The sequence below is a fragment of the Myotis yumanensis genome, unplaced genomic scaffold (genome assembly GCF_028538775.1).
Source record: "Myotis yumanensis isolate MYYU_CA2020_CCGP unplaced genomic scaffold, mMyoYum1.0.hap1 SCAF_17, whole genome shotgun sequence".
NCBI lineage: Eukaryota > Metazoa > Chordata > Mammalia > Chiroptera > Vespertilionidae > Myotis > Myotis yumanensis.
The window spans coordinates 32,195,403-32,217,605 of NW_027223768.1; the positions used below are offsets into that span (position 1 = coordinate 32,195,403).

Here is a 22,203-nt window from a genome sequence, read left to right on the forward strand (position 1 = left end):
CGGCCTGGCCGCCGGGAGCCCTGACACCAGCATTCCCAGTGGCAGGAAGAAGCCAGATCTGGGCTCCGCTTCCGGCACCCCTCCCCCGCCCGGGCTGGAACTTGCGTCAGTCAGTCACGTAAGTGGCTGTGACTCAGCACCCAGCCCCGCGGGGAGGGAGAGCTGCTGCCTCCACGGAGCCTCAGCCTCGGCGCTCTGGCTGTGAGCAGAGCCTGGCTGCGCAGAGCACATCAGCTGCGCTGGTTCCTGGGGGGGACTATGTGGGTCCCCCGGGCTTGGTGACGGATTTCATCCAGCAGAGTGCCTCTCCTGCCCACTCTCCTCCCGGGCTACCTCTCGGGCACCTGGCTGGGCCTGCGATCCGTGGGTCGTTAGGGCTTTGAAAGACACAGCGTCCTTTAGAGAATGGAGCTGGAGCTCTCTCTGCCGTCCCCGGACGGTTCTGTAACCGACGGCCAGGAACTGAAGTTAACCCTCGATGTTTTCGTGGGGCTTGCACAGTTGCTGTTGCTGCTGGACGTGTCTGACTTGCATGCCTTCAGACACCACGTGGCCTCCCCGGGCACGCGGCTCCTGCTCGCTGCGGCCGCTTCTCTGTCTTGTTTCCTGCAGGGTCCGGCGCCCGGGACGTGCGGTGACCAGTCTGCACCAGCCTCCGCCGAGGAGCACTCCGAGGCCGTGCCAGGGAGGCTCTCAGAGTCGCGAGCAGGAAGTAAAGGCCTGGGCTCTGATTCACTGTGTGGTGACCTATCCTCCGAGCTCGGGTCCCTGCCCAGGCCGGGGAGGGTCCCGGGCATTGGGGGGTGGCGGGTGGGGGGGTGGGGGGTAGACAAACCTGCAAACAGAATGTGGGCACAGACATGCACTGGGGCTGCGCTTGGCTCCCAGAGCCCCGTTTCTGTACGGAGGCACCTCCCAGGGTGACCAACCCCCTCCTCTGGGTGGGCACTTCCCTTCCCAGGCTGCCCACCCAGCCCTTCTCCACTGGCCAGTATGTTTGGGGCTCTTAGGCCAACGGGAGGATCCTGCCCCCTGCAGGCGATGGCAGAGCTCTCCTGGGCTACACAGACCTAGGTGCCAGGGAGAGCAGGCCCCGCAGCCCTCAGCAGCCCTTCCCAGATCCCACCGGGGAGCAGACCAGCAGCTGGTTGCAGGTGCGTCCATGCTCAGGCTCAGCAGCTGAGAGAGAAGCCTGGTTCTGAGAGAGAAGCCCGGTTCTGAGAGAGAAGCCTGGTTCTGAGAGAGAAGCCTGGTTCTGGCGGGAAAGCTGGCACCTCCGCAGAAGGTTTCATCCCATAGGATCGGAAGGGCGGAACGTTTGGTGCTGAGATGACCTCCTCTCCCCTCTTCTTCTTGAAGAGAGTCCCCGTGATGCTTCGCTAATGATTTTGTATCTCTTCTTCCAGAGAACTCAGAGTGTTTTATAACCAGGAGGCTGGGAGCCCACACCCTGACTGGTGCCCCCTAGTTCCCTGTGACAGCGACAGGACCCTGGGCTGGGCAGCCGGCCTCTGAACTCCTGGCTGGCGTTCCCTGGGCAGCAGGAGAGGCATGAATTAATCACCCAGATGATCAAATGACAAGTGTGCTCTAAGGAACAGAACTAGACGCTGAGCTGGTGACTTAGCCGGAAGCTGGGCTGAGGGGGTGGAGGCGAGGGGGCAGTTTTCCTGAGGAGGGGAAACCTGAAGGGAGACCCCTGCATTGCTGGGATGGGGGGGGGGGGGGTGTTGACAGGTAGTAGCAGTGGGAGAGTGGATGGAGAATGTTCCAGAAAGCGGGGGGCGGCATATGCAGAGGCGGGGTGCTGCCTGGATCCCTGCAGGGTGTCTGTGTGACGGCATCTTAGGGAAGGTGGTAAGGATACTGGCCATTGGAAGTTGCTAAGGAGGTAGAGCTTGGCTGGAGAAAAGCTGAGAATGACCCAATGTCGATCTCTTCGTTGTACACGATTCAGACCCCATGGTAATGGCTGCCATTTAGCACTCGCTCCTGACCTTACAGCCCAGCAGGAACCTGGTTAACAGGCCCCGCTGTTGGCTGGAGTGTCCTCACTTGGCAGAGCCCGCCCAGCTGAGGCCTGGCAGAGCCCCCGGCTGCAGAGCCTGGTGCTGGGCTTCCCAGTGTATGGGGAGCTCCTCTCCCGCGGTGCCCACTCCCCACTCCCACAGGCCAGCTGTGAGCCACTGCAAAGCGCCAGAGGTGCCCAACCACGGCCCCTGGCGGGACCAGGCAGGCCCCTTCCCAACCACTATTGTGAGGATTAGAGTGCAACTCCGTGTTCAGACGCTACCGCCACCTCTTCCCCAGAGCAGGACGTACCATTACCTCCAGGAACCATAGAAAACAAGCCTGTAGCTAGAGGCCTAAAGGGTGGTAAGGAACCTGAAAGATACGGATGCTACTGCCTCCATTTGCTCACGGTCAGGGCCTCAGAGGAAATAGAGACGTGTTTTCTGAGCTTCAAACAGCCAGAGGAGCCGGGGCCCGCTAGGAGATGGGAAACCTAACTTAAACACAGTTTGAAAAATCTTATTTTCAGGCAGGTGTCCATAGCAACACGAAACAAAACTCGGTGCCTGCGTTAGAGGGTCATCTACTTGCTACAGTTTCCGGACGCTGGTTTCCTTGGGTCGCACCAGAAGTTAAGTCAGGCGGTGGGGTGGTGACACGGACGTGTGGCACTGTGGGGCCCGCGTCCTTCCTGGATAGGGCACAAGGAGGGGTGCCCTGGCCCGGGTGGCAGTCACCTTTGTGCAGTGCTAGAGCCCCCCAGGCATAGCAAGTGAGATCATGTCAGAAAACATCCTGCCTACTGTGTGGATCTGCCGTAGGGCGATCCCAACGCATGGTAACAGCAGCCTCGGCTGCTTTAGCTCAGCACGTGTCTGCTGGTTCGGAGGGACTAGTGGGGTTAGACAGGTTAGGGCAGAGTTGATGGATTTGTGCCGCTGCGTCGGCGTGAAGCGTCAGCCGTGACTTTCACGCGCCCCGAGCTTCCTTGTGGACCCTCCTGTCTGCCTTCCCGATGGATCTGGTGACGCCACGCGTGGAACCGCAAGAAGACGTCCTCCCCAGGCCAGAGGCCGGGCCCTCCGATCGCACCTCCCTCTTTTCTCCAGCGAGACCCTCTTCTTCTGGAAGCTGGTTTCACATGGTGGCTTAGATTTTTCCATCTTTGTATCTAGCACCATTTGAAATCAGTGTTTTAGGAGTAAGAATTGCAGCACAGCCGGGAGCCGGCGACAGGAGCTGCGGCTCTGGGGATGGGCTCCTCCTCGGGCCGCCTGAGCTGCGTCAAGACAGGAGCAACTGGAAAAAGCAAAGCACCCCCTGGAGTATGTTGGGTTGGGGGTGACAGTGTGTGTGTCGGGGGTTAGAGCAGGGGCCAGGTCGGGATACCGCTGACAGGTAGCCACAGTCACCTGTTGGCAGAGCCTGTGAGCGCGGTGAGGGGCACTGCTGGGCGGGTACTTGCTCGTCGAGGGAGGGGGGAGGGCTGTGCACCTGGAGGACAGATCCGTCGGTCAGCGCTGTCCGCCTGCTCCCGGGCCCTGGGACACTCCGCTGCTTTGGCAGCGCGGCTGATGCAGACCTGCCACCTGCACGGCAGAGGGCAGGACCCCCGGACCGCCACTGGAGCCATCTCTTACACAGGCTGACCGATTTCTCCTGGTGTTCAGAGTCTGTTTTTGTCTAGCACCATTTGAAATCGGTTATGATGTAGGGGGAAAAGCAGCAGCCGCGGAGCCTCCTGCCAAGTCTGCTCAGCCACGGCCTGTGCTTGCCTGGAAGATGGATGGGCAGGGGGCGGGGGGGCGGGGGGCTGGGGGAGGGAGGGCACGCTGTTTCCTGCTAATTTCTGTACCTGCATTTGTGATACTGTACTGCGGAGGTAGGAGATGATGTCATGGGTTTTTTAGAACAGATCGCTAACTTCTCTGAGGCCCTCGGTTGCCTCTTGCTGGAATGTAGCCCTGCTGTAAGTTCTACAGATTGGTTGCTTGTTGACTGACCTTTCTGTTAAGAAATAAACTGTCCATGCCTCTGAACGTAATAAATATTTTACTATCGTCGATGTATCATGTCCGTGTTTTTCATTGTTATTTCCCACTCAGAGTTCTGCGATGATGAGAAGGCGGGGGCCTGAAAAGTTAATTCCCTATGCAGATCTTACCTGCCTTATGAAGCATTCTAGTGGGTTGCAAGCAGACACACAGGAAAAACGAAGCCCAGCCCTGGCCGGTTTGGCTCAGTGGATAGAGCGTCAACCTGTGGACGGAAGGGTCGCAGGTTCAATTCCGGTCAAGGGCACATGCCCGGGTTGCGGGCTCGATCCCCAGTAGGGGGCGTGCAGGAGGCAGCTGATCAAGGATTCTCTCTCATCATTGATGATTCTATCTCACTTTCCCTTTCCCTTCCTCTCTGAGATCAATAAAAAAAATAATTTTTTTTTTTTTTTAAAAAGCCCATTAAGGCAAAATGGAATTCTGGGAGCCAGGAAACAAGATGAGAGAGGATGGCAGATGTGGGTCACGTGGGGCTAGGGAAGCTACACCTGATGGGGAAACCCACCTGGGCCCGGCCCCGCCCTGATCCCGGCAGGCAGCGCTCCTGCACGTGGCTGTAAAGGAGCCGCCTGCTGAGCTCCGTGGCGGTGTGAGCCAAGCGGGAGAGCTCCGCTTGGAAGGCTCAGTTTCTCGCAAGGACAGGGCGCCGAGCTCCGGAGAGGGGCTCAGACGTTAGCCAGAGCTGACAGTACAGGGGCCGAGGCCTGCGGGGTCTTCAGGGTGCAGGGCCGTGGGCCCTTGCTGGAGCTTTTTGCACGGAACGTGCCCGGCCAACTGTGAAGGGCCTGCGGTGGTTTCACTTCGACCCCGTGGTTCTCGGTGAGTGGTGGCAACTCAGCCACGCGGGCAGCTTCTCCTCCCAGCTGGCCCTGCCGGCCCGGGAGGGGGTGAAGCGCCTGCTGGGAAAACTCCCCTGTGGATGCGATTCCCGCGGGACGGCAGCTCCAGGCCAGTGCACGCTGCTGATGGAAGATGCCATGTTCTGGTCCCCAGGATGTGGTGGTGGGAATAGGTAAGACCCTCAGTTGTTTCGTTCACTTCTCTGGGAGGTAGTTGCTGAGCGCGTTGGGTCAGTTGTAACAAATTGAACAATTTTTGCCCCATGCACTGTGTCCCAAGCTCCAACCTAGGTACTGGGGGGAAAAAATCCAAAAAACAACAAAAAAGACAGGGATTCTGCCGACAGGTTGCTCTGATTCCGGCCCCCGGATGACTAAGTACTAGAAGTTAAAATTAGCAGGATGCTGCTTGGGGGCACATCTCGGATCTGATTTTCAAGGCAATGCACTGGAAAATGCTTCCTTGGCTGGGAGTCCCGCTTAGCTAAGCTGTGCCACCTGGTTGGCTGTAGGTGTGTAAGTGGGAAGGCGTCTTGGATGGGAGGCTCACTCGGGCCCGTGCTGGCTGTACTGGCAATGGTTCCCACCTGTGGAAATAAAGGCTGAGGCGTTCTTCATAAGCCCGAGACAGCAGAGCTGAACACAACTTAGGTGAAATAACGTGTTAAGTCTCGAACCTGGTAATTCTTCACATGAGGCGTGGGCCCAGGCCTCACTGAGAAGCCGGCATATAGTTCAGCGGGGCAGGCGGGGTGGCGGGAGACTAGTGTGTCCATATATTGGGGAGCTTAAGAGTTTTCCTTTGAACACAAGGAAAGCTGTATTTTGGGTTTATTCTCATGAGACAGCTCCTCCCTACCTTCTGATCAGATTCACCCAAGGAGCCTTTAGAGCAGTGGTTCTCAACCTTCCTAATGCCGCGACCCTTTGATACAGTTCCTCATGTTGTGGTGACCCCCAACCATAAAATTATTTTCGTTGCTACTTCACAACTGTAATTTTGCTACTGCTATGAATCGTCATGTAAATATCTGATATGTAGGATGTATTTTCATTGTTACAAATTGAACATAATTAAAGCATAGTGATTAAGCACAAAAGCAATATGTAATTATATATGTGTTTTCCAATGGTCTTAGGTGACCCCTGTGAAAAGGTCGTTCGACCCCCAAAGGGGTCGCGACCCACAGGTTGAGAACCGCTGCTTTAGAGTGCTGCTTAGCAGCCACTCTTACAGGTTCTGCCTTCACTCTTCCAGCAGTGGGACCTGGGCATTGCTTTTTGCTGTTTGTTTCAAACTCATCCCAGATGATGCTAATGCGTAGCTGGGGATGACAACCACCTGTCTGTGGCTTGGCTTCTATAAGGCTTTGCTCCTCACAGCGTGTTCTGGGGACCCATAGCTTTGGGGGCTCATTTCCTGTGGCTGCGGTAACAAATCACAGCAGATTGGGAGTCTCAGTGTCTTCGGGTCACTATAAAAAATACTACAGACTGGGTAACTGGTAAATAACAGAAATGCGTTCCTCACAGTTCTGGAGGCTGGGAAGCCCAAGATGGAGGCCCTGGCAGTGTCGGCATCTAGTGAGAGCCAGCTTTGTGGTTCATGGACAGGGCCTTGTAGCTATAAGTTCACATTGGCAGAGGGCTGAGGGACTTTCTTGGGATTCTTTTATAGGGACACGAATCCCATTCATGAAGCCTGAGCCCCCATGACCTAGTAACTTCCCAGTGGCCCCACCTCCTAATGCCATCCCCTTGGAGGTTAGGATTTAACACAGGAATGTTGGAGGAACACAAACATTCACACAGAGTCTCAAGGCAACACACATTTATTCTTTTTGTCCTGGAAGTCATAAATCTGAAATCAGTTTCACTGGTGGAAAGCAAGGTATTGGCAGGGACTGGGAGAGATGCAATTCCGTTGCCTCCAGCTTCTGGAGCTGCATTCTTTGTTTTTTGGCTTCTGCCTCCATCCTCCATCCTCCATCCAGCAGCATTTTGCTTGAGTGGTCACATCACCTTGTGCTGTCGTCACATCTCCCCCTGCCTTCCTCTTGGAAGGAGATTGTGATTACATTTAGGGTCCCACCTGGATAAGCCAGGGTAACCTCCCCCATCCCAAGTCTCATCTGAGAAAACCCTTTGCCGTGCAGGTAACATCACAGGTCCCAGGAATAGCATGGCCTCAACCCGACATCTGTGAGGCCACGATTCAAACTACCACAAACAGCAGACCTGTTGAGTCAGAATCTGCATTTTATCAAGATCACCTTGTGATTCACCTACACACTACAATGTGAGAAGCAGGGTTCTGTGGGACCTTAACCAAAGAGCCTCTCATAATGGAGTCCCATGTCAATGGCAACTCGAAGGAGTGTTTTCCTAGGAGCCTTTTCATTGGCGGTAGGTGGTCAGAGACCAATCCTTTTCTCAAACACCATAAACAAGTGCTCATCTAAATGGCAGTGGTCTCCGAAGGAAGCAACAAGCCCAAAGTCCCAGGAGAGCGGGGCTGTCGCTTGTTTCCGGTATTTGGCACAAGGCTTGCCGCTGCAACATACAATAATTCAATTTTTTCAAAAAGCTTCAGAAAAGTAACATAACCACAAGTGGCTCCTCTGCGAACGTGGGTGTTACTACCCCGCTGCACGTTTTCGTGGGCAAGTCGGGAATCGGGGTGGGTAACTTTCTCAGTGTGATCTGTGCTATGGTCATTCGTTCCCTTTCTGCTGGTATGTAAATGAGGGGGAAGGGAAAATGGTTTCCTGACCCCAAACCCCAATGTGGTACTTCCCCCATATTAAGCAATAAAGGACAGACTATAGACATTAAACACTGCTAATTTCACAGAAGGAAACCAGAAAAGAGCTAGTTAATACTAGACCCAAAAGGAAATAATAAAGGGCTTCTGGTAATTAGTGACTGAAACATCTGAATAAAAAGTGTGCAGGGCACCCAGCTGGTGTGGCTCAGTGGTTGAGTGTAGACCCATTCACCAGGAGATCACGGTTCCATTCTTGGTCAGGGCACATGCCTGGGTTGCGGTTTGATTCCCAGTGGATATATGTATGCTCAGGAGGCAGCTTATCAATGTTTCTCCCTCTGAAATCAATAAAAACATTTAAAAAACAAAAGAATTTGAAGGGCTAAGGAAGAGATTTCCAATACTCCAACTGTCCACATGGGGGCAGCAGTGCTACGATTTACAAAAATAGCTTGTGTGTGTGTGTGTGTGTGTATGTGTAACTTTTCATGGACAAGACTGGAAATGAAAGTAATGTAGGTTAGGGAAAAAAAATGAGTATCCTCAATTTTGCATGATTTCAGTAAGTCAGTACACTAGGTTAAATCCTGTTCAAATACGCAAATTCTTAAAATATGTAAAGTTCATTCTGAGTTACCATATTAGCTGTCAGGCATTGGGCATTACTAAATTTTAGAATACCAGTTCCTTAAACCTAACATCTCCTTTAACAATGAAAATTCAAATTCCTCCTCTCCCACTTTTTAGCATTTTCGTAGAAGACTTTTATTGTTAGTCACCTTGAATGTTCTCCTGTATATTTTATACCAATAGACAAGTATAAAAAATAACCTCAAGATAAAGCCAAATAAAATTTAAGCCCTAGCCGGTTTGGCTCAGTGAGTAGAGCGTCGGCCTGCAGATTGAAGGGTCCCGGGTTCAATTCTGGTCAAGGGCACATGCCTTGGTTGTGGTCTCAATCCCCAGTGAGGGGCGTGCAGGAGGCAGCCAATCAATGATTCTCTCATCATTGATGTTTCTATCTCTCTCTCCCTCTCCCTTCCTCTCTGAAATCAATAAAAATATATATTTAAAAATTTTTTTTAACAAAATGCTTTGTTTATAATCAAGTTAATTTTCCTCCAGTGTTGGTATTAGAAAGATTGCTTCTTGTATTTTTTTAAAAATATATTTTATTGATTTTTTACAGAGAGAAAGGGAGAAGGATAGAGAGTTAGAAACATTGATGAGAAACATTGATCAGCTGCCTCCTGCACACCTCCTACTGGGGATGTGCCCGCAACCAAGGTACATGCCCTTGACCAGAATCGAACCTGGGACCTTTTCAGTCCACAGGCTGACACTCTATCCACTGAGCCAAACCAGCTAGGGCGCTTCTTGTATTTTTAAACCACAGATAACCTTGTTTGGTTAGCCCGGCAACAAGACCTTGATTCAAGTCTAAGGCATTTCTGATTTCTTTCATAGGTTGATTTAATAAAACTCAAATTTCTCAAATATAAACCTTTCCCTCCTGTGTTTATAAGTTTCCATGTAGAAACGGACTGTGGATGAGAGTCAGCAATGCAGAGGTTTTCAACCTTAGCTGCATATTAGAAACACTTGAGGAGCTTTAAAAACATCCCTCTGCCCAGGGCACAGAGCAGATCCATTATGTTGGGAATTCTGGGTGGAAGCTCTGCTAGTGATTGCAGCCATGGCTGAGTCCCACGGAGCCTGATCTCAGAGCTCCAGCAACCCGATTTAATGCCAAGAGTAAGAGTTTTTTTTGTTTGTTTTTACCTAAGTAAAAAAAAAAAAAAAATCCTAATAATTACACAAATCAAATCATAATTTCACTAGAGGCCCGGTGCATGAAACTCGTGCACGGGGGATGGGGGGGTCCCTCAGCACGACCTGCAACCTCTCCAATCTGGGAGCCCTCAGGGGATGTCCTACTGACAGCCTACTCAGAGCAGACACCAGGGCCCACTCCCTCTGGTTCTCTGTGGACCTGCCTGCCTGTCTGCTCTCTGGCTCATAGCCGCGGCCAGGGGCAAGCAGGGCCCTGTTGCCTGCTCTCTGTGGGGGGGCTGCTTACCCCTCACCGCGGCGAGGGCTAAAAGGACTACTCTGGTGGGGCTGAGGGGACTGGGTGCCACCATCTTGTGGCTATGGGTGCCGCCTTCTTGGTGATGGAGGGAAGGTCAATTTGCATATTCCATCTTTATTAGATAGTATTGTTGGACTTGTAAGTACTTAGCCATACCCACACATTAAACTGACGCGGAAGGTATGTGTCCTAGCAGTGTCTACAGATACTCAGATGTGGTTGCCTCAAGCTGGGTAATAGGACACCTGGGCAGAAATCGGGCAAAGCTTCACCCAATTGGTATGATGTGCTGGCCCTGGAAGATGCCCAGAATCTGAAAGGACCACAGGCCTCTCAGGCATCAGTGAAGCAGGAATACGGCACAGGGCAGATGGTACAGCTTGACTAACATGTTACTTAGAGAAATGCAGCAGAAAGAGGAGCCCTGGAGAGAAAATTTGGGATTTAATTGTAGAACGTCCTCAAGCATCACGCTGAGGAACTTGGACTTCTGCTGTAGGTGTCACTGAACACCTGTGAGCAGGAGAGGCAGGTGATGGGCCAGATGGGCTGGGAGTGGAGAAGCCCGGATGTATGTCAGGCTCTGAGATGTGAGGAGCAGGAGTCATGACTGTGAGAGTGGAAAGATTAGAGAGGGTGGGACCCCATTAGAAACATACTCTGATTTGAAATCAAGCACACTGGAAATGAGCACATTGACACAAGCAAATTTAACCCACCCTACATTTTATTTTATCAGATATTAAGAACACATTTTTCAAAAAGCAATAAAGACCTCCATTCGTGGGGCTTCCCACTTCAATGCAAATACATTTTTCTCGTTTTAAGAAACATTTAATTCAAATATACTTCCTCCTCTGTCATTTAAACAAATTTTTCTACAGAAAAGTGGTTTCCCCATATATTTCAGTAACAGAATTTCACAACATAATAGTTATATGCATATATCTCATATAAAATTAAAAAAGAGTAAACTTGAAGCACTATTATAAAAGTTAATTTTGGGAAGCATAACAATCTTTGGTTGAAAAATGCCCCTCCCCAGAGATTACAAAGGGAAGGAACACTTTATAGAGTAAAATAGTATTTACTCTGGTCCACTCTGATTTTCCAAACATGTCCCTCTCAGGGCAACATTTCTTCAGACCAATTGGAGTCACTGAAAATAAAAATGTAAATAAAATAAAAAAACCCTTTAAGAATAAATGAGTGGCAGTTCCTCCTCTTTGCCCTTGGCTCATTTGAAAGAGACCCTGCCAGGTGTGAGGACTCGGAGAGGGAGGGATCTGGTCCACCTGAGCATAAAGTGATACCTGAGCTACATGATTTTTCTCCTCTGCATAGGACCAACAGCCAATGCACAAAGTTTAGGTTTTTGTTTTTTTGTTTTTCTGAAATACGTGGCTTAATGTTTACTCTGCCTTTTAGCAGGTGCGGTGAGACCCACACAAAGACTAATTCTGATGCATCTGTTGAATTTACTCCCTACAAACTATTGTCAGGTGACTTACTGCAGTGAGAGAGCTTTTTATTCAAGTCGGGAGAGAAAACCCCCTAGGCCAGAATTCAGAGCGCATTCTATGTTCTCTCTTAAAGAGGGGAATTCTCCCCAAGAAAACTACAAGGCCACAGCTGGCATTCCTGTTAGGAGTGTTAGCGCCCTCTAACTTTTTATAGAAGTAAGCAACTGAGCCTAAATTGTTATTCTCAGGCTGGTTTGTTGATGTTAGAAAAGGTGAAGAACAAATGCCACACATTAACTTCATGGCTTCTCTAAATCACCAAGAAGTTAAAATATATTTTGCAAAATAGGAATTTATCCCATCCCCTATAAAATTACTTCCCCATAATAATCTTAGTTAAGGAGGTCAAACTTACTCAAATTCCCAGTTTTCAATAATTGTTTTTAATTTTTAAGGGCTGAAGCGGTATACACATATTTATACAGACTTTTTACAATAAATTATCTACAATACACAGAGTTAAGAGTCTTGAAAGTTGGTATTAACTTTGGAAATGAACATTGCAAAATCACATCCTTTATAGATGAAATGTCTCATTTTGAACTATACTTCTCTAAATATTCAGAGTTTATAAAAAACATCATTTCCCTACCATAATCCAAGGGCACTGTGTTGAATTGCTCTGTAAATGCAAGTGTTTTTTTAAGGGATAACAGGCTAGATGTTCACTCCCAAGTTCACACCCATTTCAGAGGGGTCAAAGGACAGTGACTACATTCAAGTGGCATTGAGACATGTTAGCATTATGCCTTCACAGTGAAATAAACCAGAGAGCGCCTTTGTAGATCTTTTCCCCCTTCTAGTTCATTGAGATGTAATTGATATGTAACATTATCTAAGTTTAAGGTGTACAGCATAGGGATTTGATAAGTTTATTATGAGGAAATTTTAGTTACCATCTATCAACACACATAGTTACAAAAAAAAATCTTTTTCCTTGTGATCAGAATTTTTAAGATCTATTCTTTAAGGAACTTACCAATATGCAATAAAGTATTACTAGTTATAGTCACCATGCTGTACATTCCATTCCAGTATGTGCTTATAACTAAGTTTGAATCTTTTGACCACTGCCTTCATCCAGTTCTCTCACCCCACCACCCACAAATCTGATTGCTTCTTTGATGAATTTTTTTAAAATAGACTCTACATATAAAGGAGATCATACAGTATTTGTCTCTTTATATATATGACTTATTTCACTTAGCGAAATGTCCTGAAGGCCAATACACGTTTTCCTTTTTAATGACTGAATAGTATTTCACTGTACGTGCAGACATCTCCCTTATCCACTGATTGGCTGACGGACACTTCAGGTTGCTTCCATGTCTTTGTTACTGTAAATAGTGCTGCAACAATCAGGGAGGGGCAGAAGATTCTCTCTTCCACATAGTGATTTCCCTTCACTCAGATATATTCCCGTAAGGTCATAGGGTGGCTCCGGTTTTAATTTTGAGGGCCTTCCATACTGTTTTGCATAGTAGCCATCGAATTTAATGTGGGTCTTTCCTGACATTTTAAAAAAGATGAAGTGGTAGAGCGTTCTGGAAAGTCCGTCACAGCATCTACTGTGCTGGAGTGCTTGATTTATTCTGGTACGTGCTGTAGGCAGCAGTGCCTTCTGTTTTCCTAAAGGCAAGATAAAGAGGTAGCATCAGAGACAAACTCAATTTAAGTAGAGAAGTTACATTCAGAAGCCTACTTAGAAAATGGACAATTCAACTGTAGAACCCCCTTCTTCTATCTCTATATTGTATTATTTACTCCATGCAAACAAGAATTAGAGCAGTTGCATATAAAGTACTTGGTAAATATCTCACAAATTATATTTAGGGCCAATGGGAAAGACTGGGGAGAAACGTGTTCTCCTAATATAGCAGTTTTAGATCTACCTCTGAGATGAGACTTTTAAAAAGGTGACGATTCCAACAGCGTTCCTGTTCAATGATGCCTTTCTCCCATACTGTCAAGGAAACCACAGGTTCCCGTAAGAGATGCTCCTACCTACCTGACGTAGCCATCACACTGTTATTGTAGCAACAGACATCTGCCTAAAACCTGCTATTCTAGCCCAGCACTGTCCAAAAAAATGTGAATCATAGGGGTAATTTTAAATTTTCTAGAAGCCACATTAAAAAAGTAAAACTGGAAAATTAATTTTAATATATATTTACTTGACCCAATACAGTGAAAATATTAACATTTGCCACGATTTTACATTTTGTGTGCTAACGCTGAAATCTGGTGTGTATTTCACACTTCCAGCACATCTTGCATTGGACTAGCTACTTTTGAAGTCCTCAATAGGATTAACTACTAAATTGGAATATTAACAATCACTAAGTATTAAATTGGAAAATGCAGCCGTAGTCCCTGCCTCAGTGAATGCACCATCGCAGACAGACTAAAGCTCAAATGGTCCAGCCACTGATTCACAGTCTGCTCCTCACAGCAGGCACTTCAGGGACGCCTCCCAGTGCAAGGGCTCCAGGTTGGTTTGCATATTAGAATATTTCTCTTGGTGGGAGGCCAGCTCTGTGAACCACCACTGCCACAGGACTGCCCTTGGGACAGAGCCAGGTCCTGAGGACTGTGGTGGGGAGGGAGGCAAAGGGTAGGCCTGTCACTGAGCTCTCCAACACCACTTCCTTTTTCTGTGTTTCACAGTCAATTCATTTGATTTTCTGAAACTTCTTTAAAAAGAATTTGAAATATAATTGCAATATGTGATAAAGATAAAAAGAATTCACAAATGTCTAAAAACACTTGATAAAATAACAGTGAAGCTACTTGATGATAAAAATCTGAAACCCAATTACTAGTTATTTTGTATTAACCTTGCCTTTCATTCAATTAATTTCAACTGTTTACAGACACCGTGAAGCTCACGGCTGTCTGAAAACGACAGTCCTGGTTGGCTTCAGCCTCAAAAGAATCCTAAGAGACCAGGAAGACAGGAGGGCTAGGATGTCACTTGCCTTTGCCCGGGGATCAAAGACACCACTTTGCTTTTACTAAGCTGCCCTCCCCACTGGGCTTTGTAGAATCTGCTCTAAGCTCCTGTGACCTAGGCAGGGCCTCCCATTACAGGTGTTGGATACAGATCTCCCCCTCTCCCTGCTATGTAGAGACACATTCCGCCACAAACGGGGGCACTTGCAGTTCATGTCATTCAGAGAGAAGGTGGAGGGGGTCATAGGGCTTAACACAATGCAATTCAAAATGTTTCAAGATCTGATTTTTTTAATTGTCTTCTCTTTCATATACTAAAACTTCTGGTCAAGGGAGAGACAAATGCCTTCAGGGAGTCAATATTTTTAAGTTAAAATTGAACACGTTTGCAAAATTAAGTAAAGCGTCTTTTGATTTCTGTAAAAGGAAACTTTCCCTCCCTGCACTTAACATGAACAAATTTATGATTATTTCCCATTGGGCTAAAAAAGTCCTCATTTATGGATGTACAGCTGCTAGATAAAAAGACAAGGGAACGTCACTCTAATGAGCCCACCTCAAACCAAACCCTGCCAGTCCACACTACTTTACATTACAACTGGAATGGTATTAAGTCGGTAATTTAGCAACGGAGACTGGAGGCTAAGTGTCCTTGTTAATGTTTACTGTCATCATATCTTAGCTGAGGTTACTGACATCTACATAATCACTCAACATTTTTCAAAAGAAAGGACATCTGAAAAACACACAGGAAGCAGATACCTTATGATGATAAAAGCAAACCTTTCTCTCATCTCATCTTCTCATAGAGAAATAAATTTTACTTCTTTGTGGCTCTCACCAGTTAGGTAGGTGCTGAACAGAGGAAGGGAAAAGGGCTGAATAAAATAGTGATAATAAATCATAAGGAAGAGTGGCATAATAACAGGGATAAAATCAATGACAGGGCCGAATAGAAGGAAAGCTGACAATTAGCTCCAGACATCATGACATTTCTGATTCTTAGGAACTGGAAAGAGGAGCGTGGTGCCAGAAGCTACTTTAACTTAGAATCTTACAGATCCTGAAGTGAACAAACTCTTTCACAGGATAGCACAGTGGGGAGGAGAAACGGCCTGGGCTCTAGCACCTTAGGCTCCGAGGGAGCACACGGCATAATATTAAATGCATGTAGTACTGTCTTTGAAATCTGTTTTATGACAAGCTGCACATCTGCAGATGCATCCTGACTTCTGCACTGAGGGAAGAATCTCTGTAAACTCGTTATAAGGCCTCTCCCATTTCCCTGGGGTGGGTCTAAATCTCATAAATGTGCTCTCTCCACTAACTACAAAATCTTTGTTTCTTCTCAGTCTTCTGTTTAAAATATTTGAAAAGTTTGTTGAATGCTCCAGAATTTGAGACCCAACTAGAAAAATGTGCACGTTCATTTGATCCTTCTGTTGTTGTGTCCCAGGTCACTATTCTGCCAACCACCTGCCCTGGCCACTATATACAGTTAATCCCCCAAACCTTGTGACATTCATTTAAGCAGGCGGCTTAAAAATCACAAAGTTACTGCATCAGGCATGATTAACCTAATATTAAAAACAGGTTTATGTTATAACAAGTCATTAAATATCTTTAATGTACAAAAAAAACAAAACGATTTAGTCACATTATTAAAATACATAAATTATGCAGAGAATTCTAATGAACATGGCAAACTCGTACTTATCCTGGAATGATGTAACTAGAATAAAGAAAACCATGCATCAGTGAGGAAAGTATTCACTACAAATAAGGGAAAATGTTAATGTAAACAAAAGGCAGCTGGCAGTGCACAGTCAAGACACGCAAAACGTCACGGCAGCGGCAGCAAAGGACAGGCCAAGGGCTGTGCACGCCCAGACTGGAAAGTGCGGGGAATCAGCTAAGAACGGAAACTGGACAGACGAGGAAGGAACGTATAGATGGGGCCCATTTCTGACCAATTTGGGATCCTATTGTTAGTCTTCTTAGCTGAGAGCTAAGAAATAGAAAAACGTACCAGAGTACTTAAATTTTGTGGCCATTTTAATCAGAATAAAAAAAAAACACATTTTAAAAAAATATATTTTTGTTGATTTCACAGAGAGGAAAGGAGAGGGAAAGAAACATCAATGATGAGAGAGAATCATTGATTGGTTGTCTCCTGCATGTCCCCTAGTGGGGATTGAGCAGGCAACTGGGGCATGTGCCCTGACTGGGCATGCAACCATGACCTCCTGCTTCATAGGTTGACACTCAACTACTGAGCCAAACTGGCTGGGCTTCACCATAATTTAAATGATACGTAATAATCTTAAAAGGACTACTTATTCTATTTTGTACTTTGGTTTTTGTTTTGTTTGCCCTCTTTCTTTAGCCAATGGATGAGGGACAGTTTTCTTTTGATAGTAGTTTCCTCGTATGTTATAATTTTTGGTGACATTATCCCATACAGACTCCCAATCATGTGCTTTTTAGAAAATGATACAAGGGCCTCTAATCATTAGAGTCTAATGTATTCTCCTGCCCTCACATACACTCTACCAAATGTTGCCTTGTACATTCTAGCAGTAATGTCTCCAAAGAAGTCTAAGGTGTAATCAAGTCTTACATGTATATGGACATGTTGTTTGTTTTGCTATACTATGTCTCATTCTTTACAATTTCGTGTTTCATTTCATTTCTTCATTTCAATGCACCTATCATCCCAAATCCCTCTCTTTTTGGCAACCCTCAGCTTATTCCCTGCATCTATGGGTTTGTGTCTGTTTTCTTTATTCATTTGTTTTGTATTTTTCAGATTCCACGTATAAATGAATCACATGGTATTTTGTCTTTGACATATTTCACTTAGCATAATACCCGGTAGACTCACACACATTGTTGCAAATGACAAAATCATTCTGTTTTTCGTTATTGCCAAGTAACATTCCATTGTATGTATTAACCATATCTTCTTTACACAGTCACCTATCAATGGACACCTAGGTTGCTTCCATATCTTGGCCACTATAAATAATACTGCAATGAACATAAGGCTGTATATATCTTTAAAAATGAGTAATTTTGTTTTCTCTGGACAAACATCCAGAAGTGGAATTGCTGGGTCATATAGTAAGTCTATTTTGAATTTTTTGAAGAATGTCCATACTGCTTTCCATAGTGGTTGTGCCAGTCTACAATCCCACCAACACTGCCGGCATCCACATCCTTGCCAGCACGGACTTGATAGCCACTGTAACAGGTGTGAGGTGATATCTCATTGTGATTCTAACCTGCATTTCCCGGATGACTAGTGATGTTGAGCATCGTTTCATATGCCTGTTGGCCATCTGTACGTTCTCCTTGGGGAAATGTCTGCTCAAGTCCCCTGCTCATTTTTAAATTGGGTTGTTTGGATGTTAAGTTGTATGAGTTCCCTATGTATTTGGATATTAACCCCTTATTGAATATTGGAAAATATATTCTCCCATTCAGTAGGCTGGCTATTTTCTTGACGATTTCCTTACTCTGCAAAAACTTTTTACTTAAATGTAGTCCCATTTGTTTATTTTTGTTATTGTTTCCCTTTCCTGAGACATACCCAAACAGATATTTGCTAAGGCTGATGTCAAAGAGTTTACTACTTATGTTTCCTTCTAGGAATTTCAGGAAATCAGATCTTATATTTAAGTCTTTAATCCATTTTGAGCTTATTTCTGTATCTGGTATAAGAAATTGGTCCAATTTTACTTTTTTTGCATGCAACTCAATTTTTCCAACACCTCCTTTTTTAAAAAAAAATTTTTTTTTTATTGATTTTTTACAGAGAGGAAGGGAGAGGGATAGAGAGTTAGAAAAATCAATGAAAGAGAAACATCGATCAGCTGCCTCCTGCACACCCCCAACTGAGGATGTGCCTGCAACCAAGGTACGTGCCTTTGACCGGAATCGAACCCGGGACCCTTTAGTCAGACGCTCTTTCCACTGAGCCAAACCAGTCAGGGCCCAACACCTCCTTTTGAAGAGACCTGTCTTTACACCCATTGTATTGGCTCCTTTATCATAAATTAACTGACCATTTGAGTGAGAATTTCTGGGCTATTTTATTCTATTGTTTAGGTGTATTTATTCTAATACCATATTGTTTAATTATTATTGCTTTGTAGTCTAGTTTGAAATAAGGAAGTTTGATACCTCCCATGTAATTCTTAAAGTTTCATTTGCTTTCAAGGTTTTTTTTTTTTTCTTTCTTTTTTTAACAATTACTAAGCATATATCTTTCTATTTATTTGTATCCTCTTCAGTTTCTTTCAGGATACAGGTTTTTGACCTCTTTGATTCAACTTATTCCAAGGTATTTTATGCTGTTTGATCCTTCTGATTGTTCATTACTGTTGTGTAAGAATGCCATGAATCTCTGTATATTTAGTATCCTGCTACTTTACTCAATTCTTTTCTATTAATTTTTGGTGGATGACAGAATCATTGATCAGCTATCTCTTGCACACCCCCTACTAAGGATCAAGCCCACAACCCAGGCATGTGCCATTAGCTGGAATCGAACCCAGAACTCTTCAGTCCACAAGCCGATGCTCTATCCACTGAGCAAAACTGGCTAGGGCGCAGGTATCACTTCTTTAAATATTTAGAATCCACCTGTAAGCCCTCTGATCCTGCAGTTTTATTTTACCCCCCAACCCATTTCAATTTCATTGCTAGTAACTTATCTGTTTACACTTTCTATATCTTCCTGTTTTGTCTTGGAAGATTGTATGTGTGCTTTTAGAAATGCATCCATTTCTTCCAGACTGTGGCATTTTTTTGGGCATACATTCACAATATTCCTTAATTATTCTGTGTATTTCTTTGGTGTCATTTGTAACTTCTTTTTCGTTTATGTATTTCATTGGGTTCTTTTTTGCTTGATGAATTTAGCTAAAGGTTTGTCGATTTTGTTTCGTTTTCAAAGAACCAGCTTTTACATTCTTTTCTTTTTTCCTATTTTGTTTATTTCTGCTCTGATTTTGATTTCTTTCCTTTGCTTACTTCAGGTTTTGTTTGTTCTTTCTAGTCCCCACAGGTGTAAAGTTAGATTATTTGGGACTTTTCTTGTTTCATGATGTAGGCCTGTATAGCTATGAACTTCCCACCCACAACTGCTTTGCTGCATTCCATAAATTTTAGTTGTGTCTTCAATTTCATTTGACTCAAGACAGTTTTTCATTTCCTGTTTATTTTTCTCTTTAATCCACTGATTGTATAGAAGCTAGTATTTAGTCTCCATATATTTGTATTTTTCCAGTTTTCTTCCTGTGGGTGATTTCTAGTTTTATGCCACTGTGTTTCAAAAGTTTGCTTGACATGATTTCAATCTTTTTGAATTTGGGGGGCATAAAATATGATCTATCTTGGAGAGTAGTATTCTATCTGCACTTGAAAAAATGTGTACTTTGCAGTTTTGGATGAAATGTTCTATTAACTCGATTGGGTTGATGTGAGACTTAAGGGCATTATTTTCTTATTAATTTTCTGTCTGGATGGTCTCTTCATTGATGTGAATGCGGGTGTTAAAATCCCTTACAATTATTGTATTGCTATGAATTTCTCCCTCTGAAGACAGTATTTGCTTTATATATTTAGGCGCTCCTATATCGGGACTCTGCGCATCCTAGACCTGGATGTCTGTTTCCTTTCCCATGTTAGGAAAGTTTTCAGCTATTACTCGTTCAAATAAAGTTTCTGTACCATTCCCTTTTTTTTCTTCTGAGATTCTTTTTTTTTTTTTTAAATTAAATCTTTATTGTTCAGATTATTACATTTGTTCCTCTTTTTTCCCCCCATAACTCCCCTCCTTCCAGCTCCCACCCCACCCTCCACCCTCACTCCCCACCCACTGTGTTCATCCATAGGTGCATGATTTTTGTCCAGTCACTTCCCGCATCTCCCACACCCCTTTTTCCCCCAAGAATAGTCAGTCTATTCCCTTTCTATGTCCCTGATTCTATTATAATCACCAGTTCATTCTGTACATCAGGTTATTTATTCACTTGATTCTTAGATTCATCTGTTGATAGATGCATGTTTGTTGTTCATAATTTGTATCTTTACCTTTTTCTTCTTCTTCCTCTTCTTAAAGGATACCTTTCAGCATTTCATATAATACTGGTTTGGCGGTGATGAACTCCTTTAGCTTTTCCTTATCTGTGAAGCTCTTTATCTGACCTTCAATTCTGAATGATAGCTTTGCTGGATAAAGTAATCTTGGTTGTAGGTTCTTGGTATTCAGCACTTTGAATATTTCTTGCCATTCCCTTCTGGCCTGCAAAGTTTCTGTTGAGAAATCAGCTGACAGTCGTATGGGTATTCCCTTGTAGGTAATTGAGCCTCTTTCTCTTGCTGCTTTTAAGATTTTCTCTTTGTCTTTTGCTCTTGGCATTTTAATGATGATGTGTCTTGATGTGGTCCTCTTTGGATTCCTTTTGTTTGGGGTTCTCTGCGCTTCTTGGACCTGTAAGTCCATTTCTTTCACCAGGTGGGGGAAGTTTTCTGCCATTATTTCTTGAAATAGGTTTTCAATATCTTGCTGTCTCTCATCTTCTGGGACTCCAATGACTCTGATATTAGACCGCTTAAAACTGTCCCTGAGGCTCCTTACACTATCTTCACACTTTCGGATTCTTTTTTCATTTTGCTTTTCCAATTGGGTGTTTTTTGTCGAATCTTTGGTTTGATTATTGTACTCCTCTGGTCTGCTATTGGGTATAATATTCTTTATTTCAGTCCGTGTATGCTTACTTTCTAATTTCTTTATCGTAGCATCGAGGGTCTCATTAGTTTTCGTGAGGCTCTGCACAAATTTATGGCAAGCCCTCAAAATTGCGATTCTTAGCTCCATATCCTCCATTTCTGTCATGTTTTTTTGTCTCCGCATCTTTTATGCTTTCTTGGTGCACCCCCTTGTGGTCTCTGTGCGCAGTCTTGTTCTAGCCAAGCCTTAATTGTTGTAGTTAACACTAGAGGGATTTGACCCCCAGGTCGACTGGCTATAGGAATCAGCTGTGTGGAAAACGTCTGCCTTCTGGGGAGGCGCTAATCCAGCCTTTGCCTGAGGCAATCGGCAAATGGCTGTGCGCAGGCTTTGGGCGGGGCGGGATCAACAGGGCGGGCGGAGGGAGCAGTTATGGCCACGCTCAGTCCCGTTCCCAGAGGCTCTGCTTCTCAGAACCCCGGCAGCCGCTGCAAACCTCGGAGAGAAAGCTGCCCTCAGGTTCCAACTGATGCCGGATAATCCCGCTTCTCCCGTTTGAGTCTGGGTCCCTAGAGACTCGCCCGGATCTGGAGCCCAGAGTCTGAGACTCACTCCCGACCGAAAACGACAACCGCGCCCTCAGCCACCAGCCCGCTTTGCGCGCGCACCTCGGTACCTTTGTATTTTCCACACTGCGCCGCCTCTGAGCCTCGATTTGCTGTTCTCTTTCCTTCTAGTTGTAGAGTCTCTCTTCAGCCAGCCTTCCTGTGGTTCTGGGTGATGTCCGTTCAGTCTTTTAGTTGTATTTTTGAAATGGTTGTTTGCGGCAGTGGTCTCCGGTGTTTACCTACGCCGCCATCTTCTCTTCTGAGATTCTTACAATGCAAATCTTAGTGCACTTGATGTTGTCCTAGAGATCCCTTAAGCTGGCCTCATTTTAAAAAATCCTTTTCTTTTTGCTGTTCTTATTGGTTCATGTCCACTAGCCTACAGGTCACTGATTCTTCTGTTTCAGCTAAACTGCTGTTGATCCCCGTGTTTATTGTTCGTCTCAGTGGTTGCATTCTTCAGCATACTTACTCTTTGCTGAAGTTCTCCTTAAGTTCCTCTACTCTACTCTCAAGTTGGATAAGCATCCTTATGACTGTCTCTTTAAATTTTTTCAGGCAGAATACTTCTCTCCATTCATTAGGATTTTTTCTGAGACTTTTTGTCTCTTCA

At 45.4% G+C, this 22,203-nt stretch overlaps 1 protein-coding gene across 8 annotated transcripts in view; it reads right to left on the reverse strand.

Moving 5' to 3' along the window:
- Positions 1-10,477: 10,477 nt before the first annotated feature.
- CD46 (CD46 molecule) overlaps positions 10,478-22,203 on the reverse strand; it is a 55,575-nt gene continuing 43,849 nt past the window's right edge. For 5 of the 8 annotated variants that reach the window (XM_070397326.1, XM_070397328.1, XM_070397322.1 and 2 more), the window contains one exon: positions 10,478-12,920. Coding sequence is in view for 6 of the 8 variants with exons in the window: in XM_070397328.1 (XP_070253429.1) it covers positions 12,857-12,920 (64 nt within the window). In the remaining 2 variants the exon portion in view is untranslated. Of the gene's footprint in view, positions 12,921-15,005; positions 15,099-22,203 lie in introns of those variants that run through there. The other 3 variants (XM_070397324.1, XM_070397323.1, XM_070397327.1) reach the window with 3 other exon arrangements.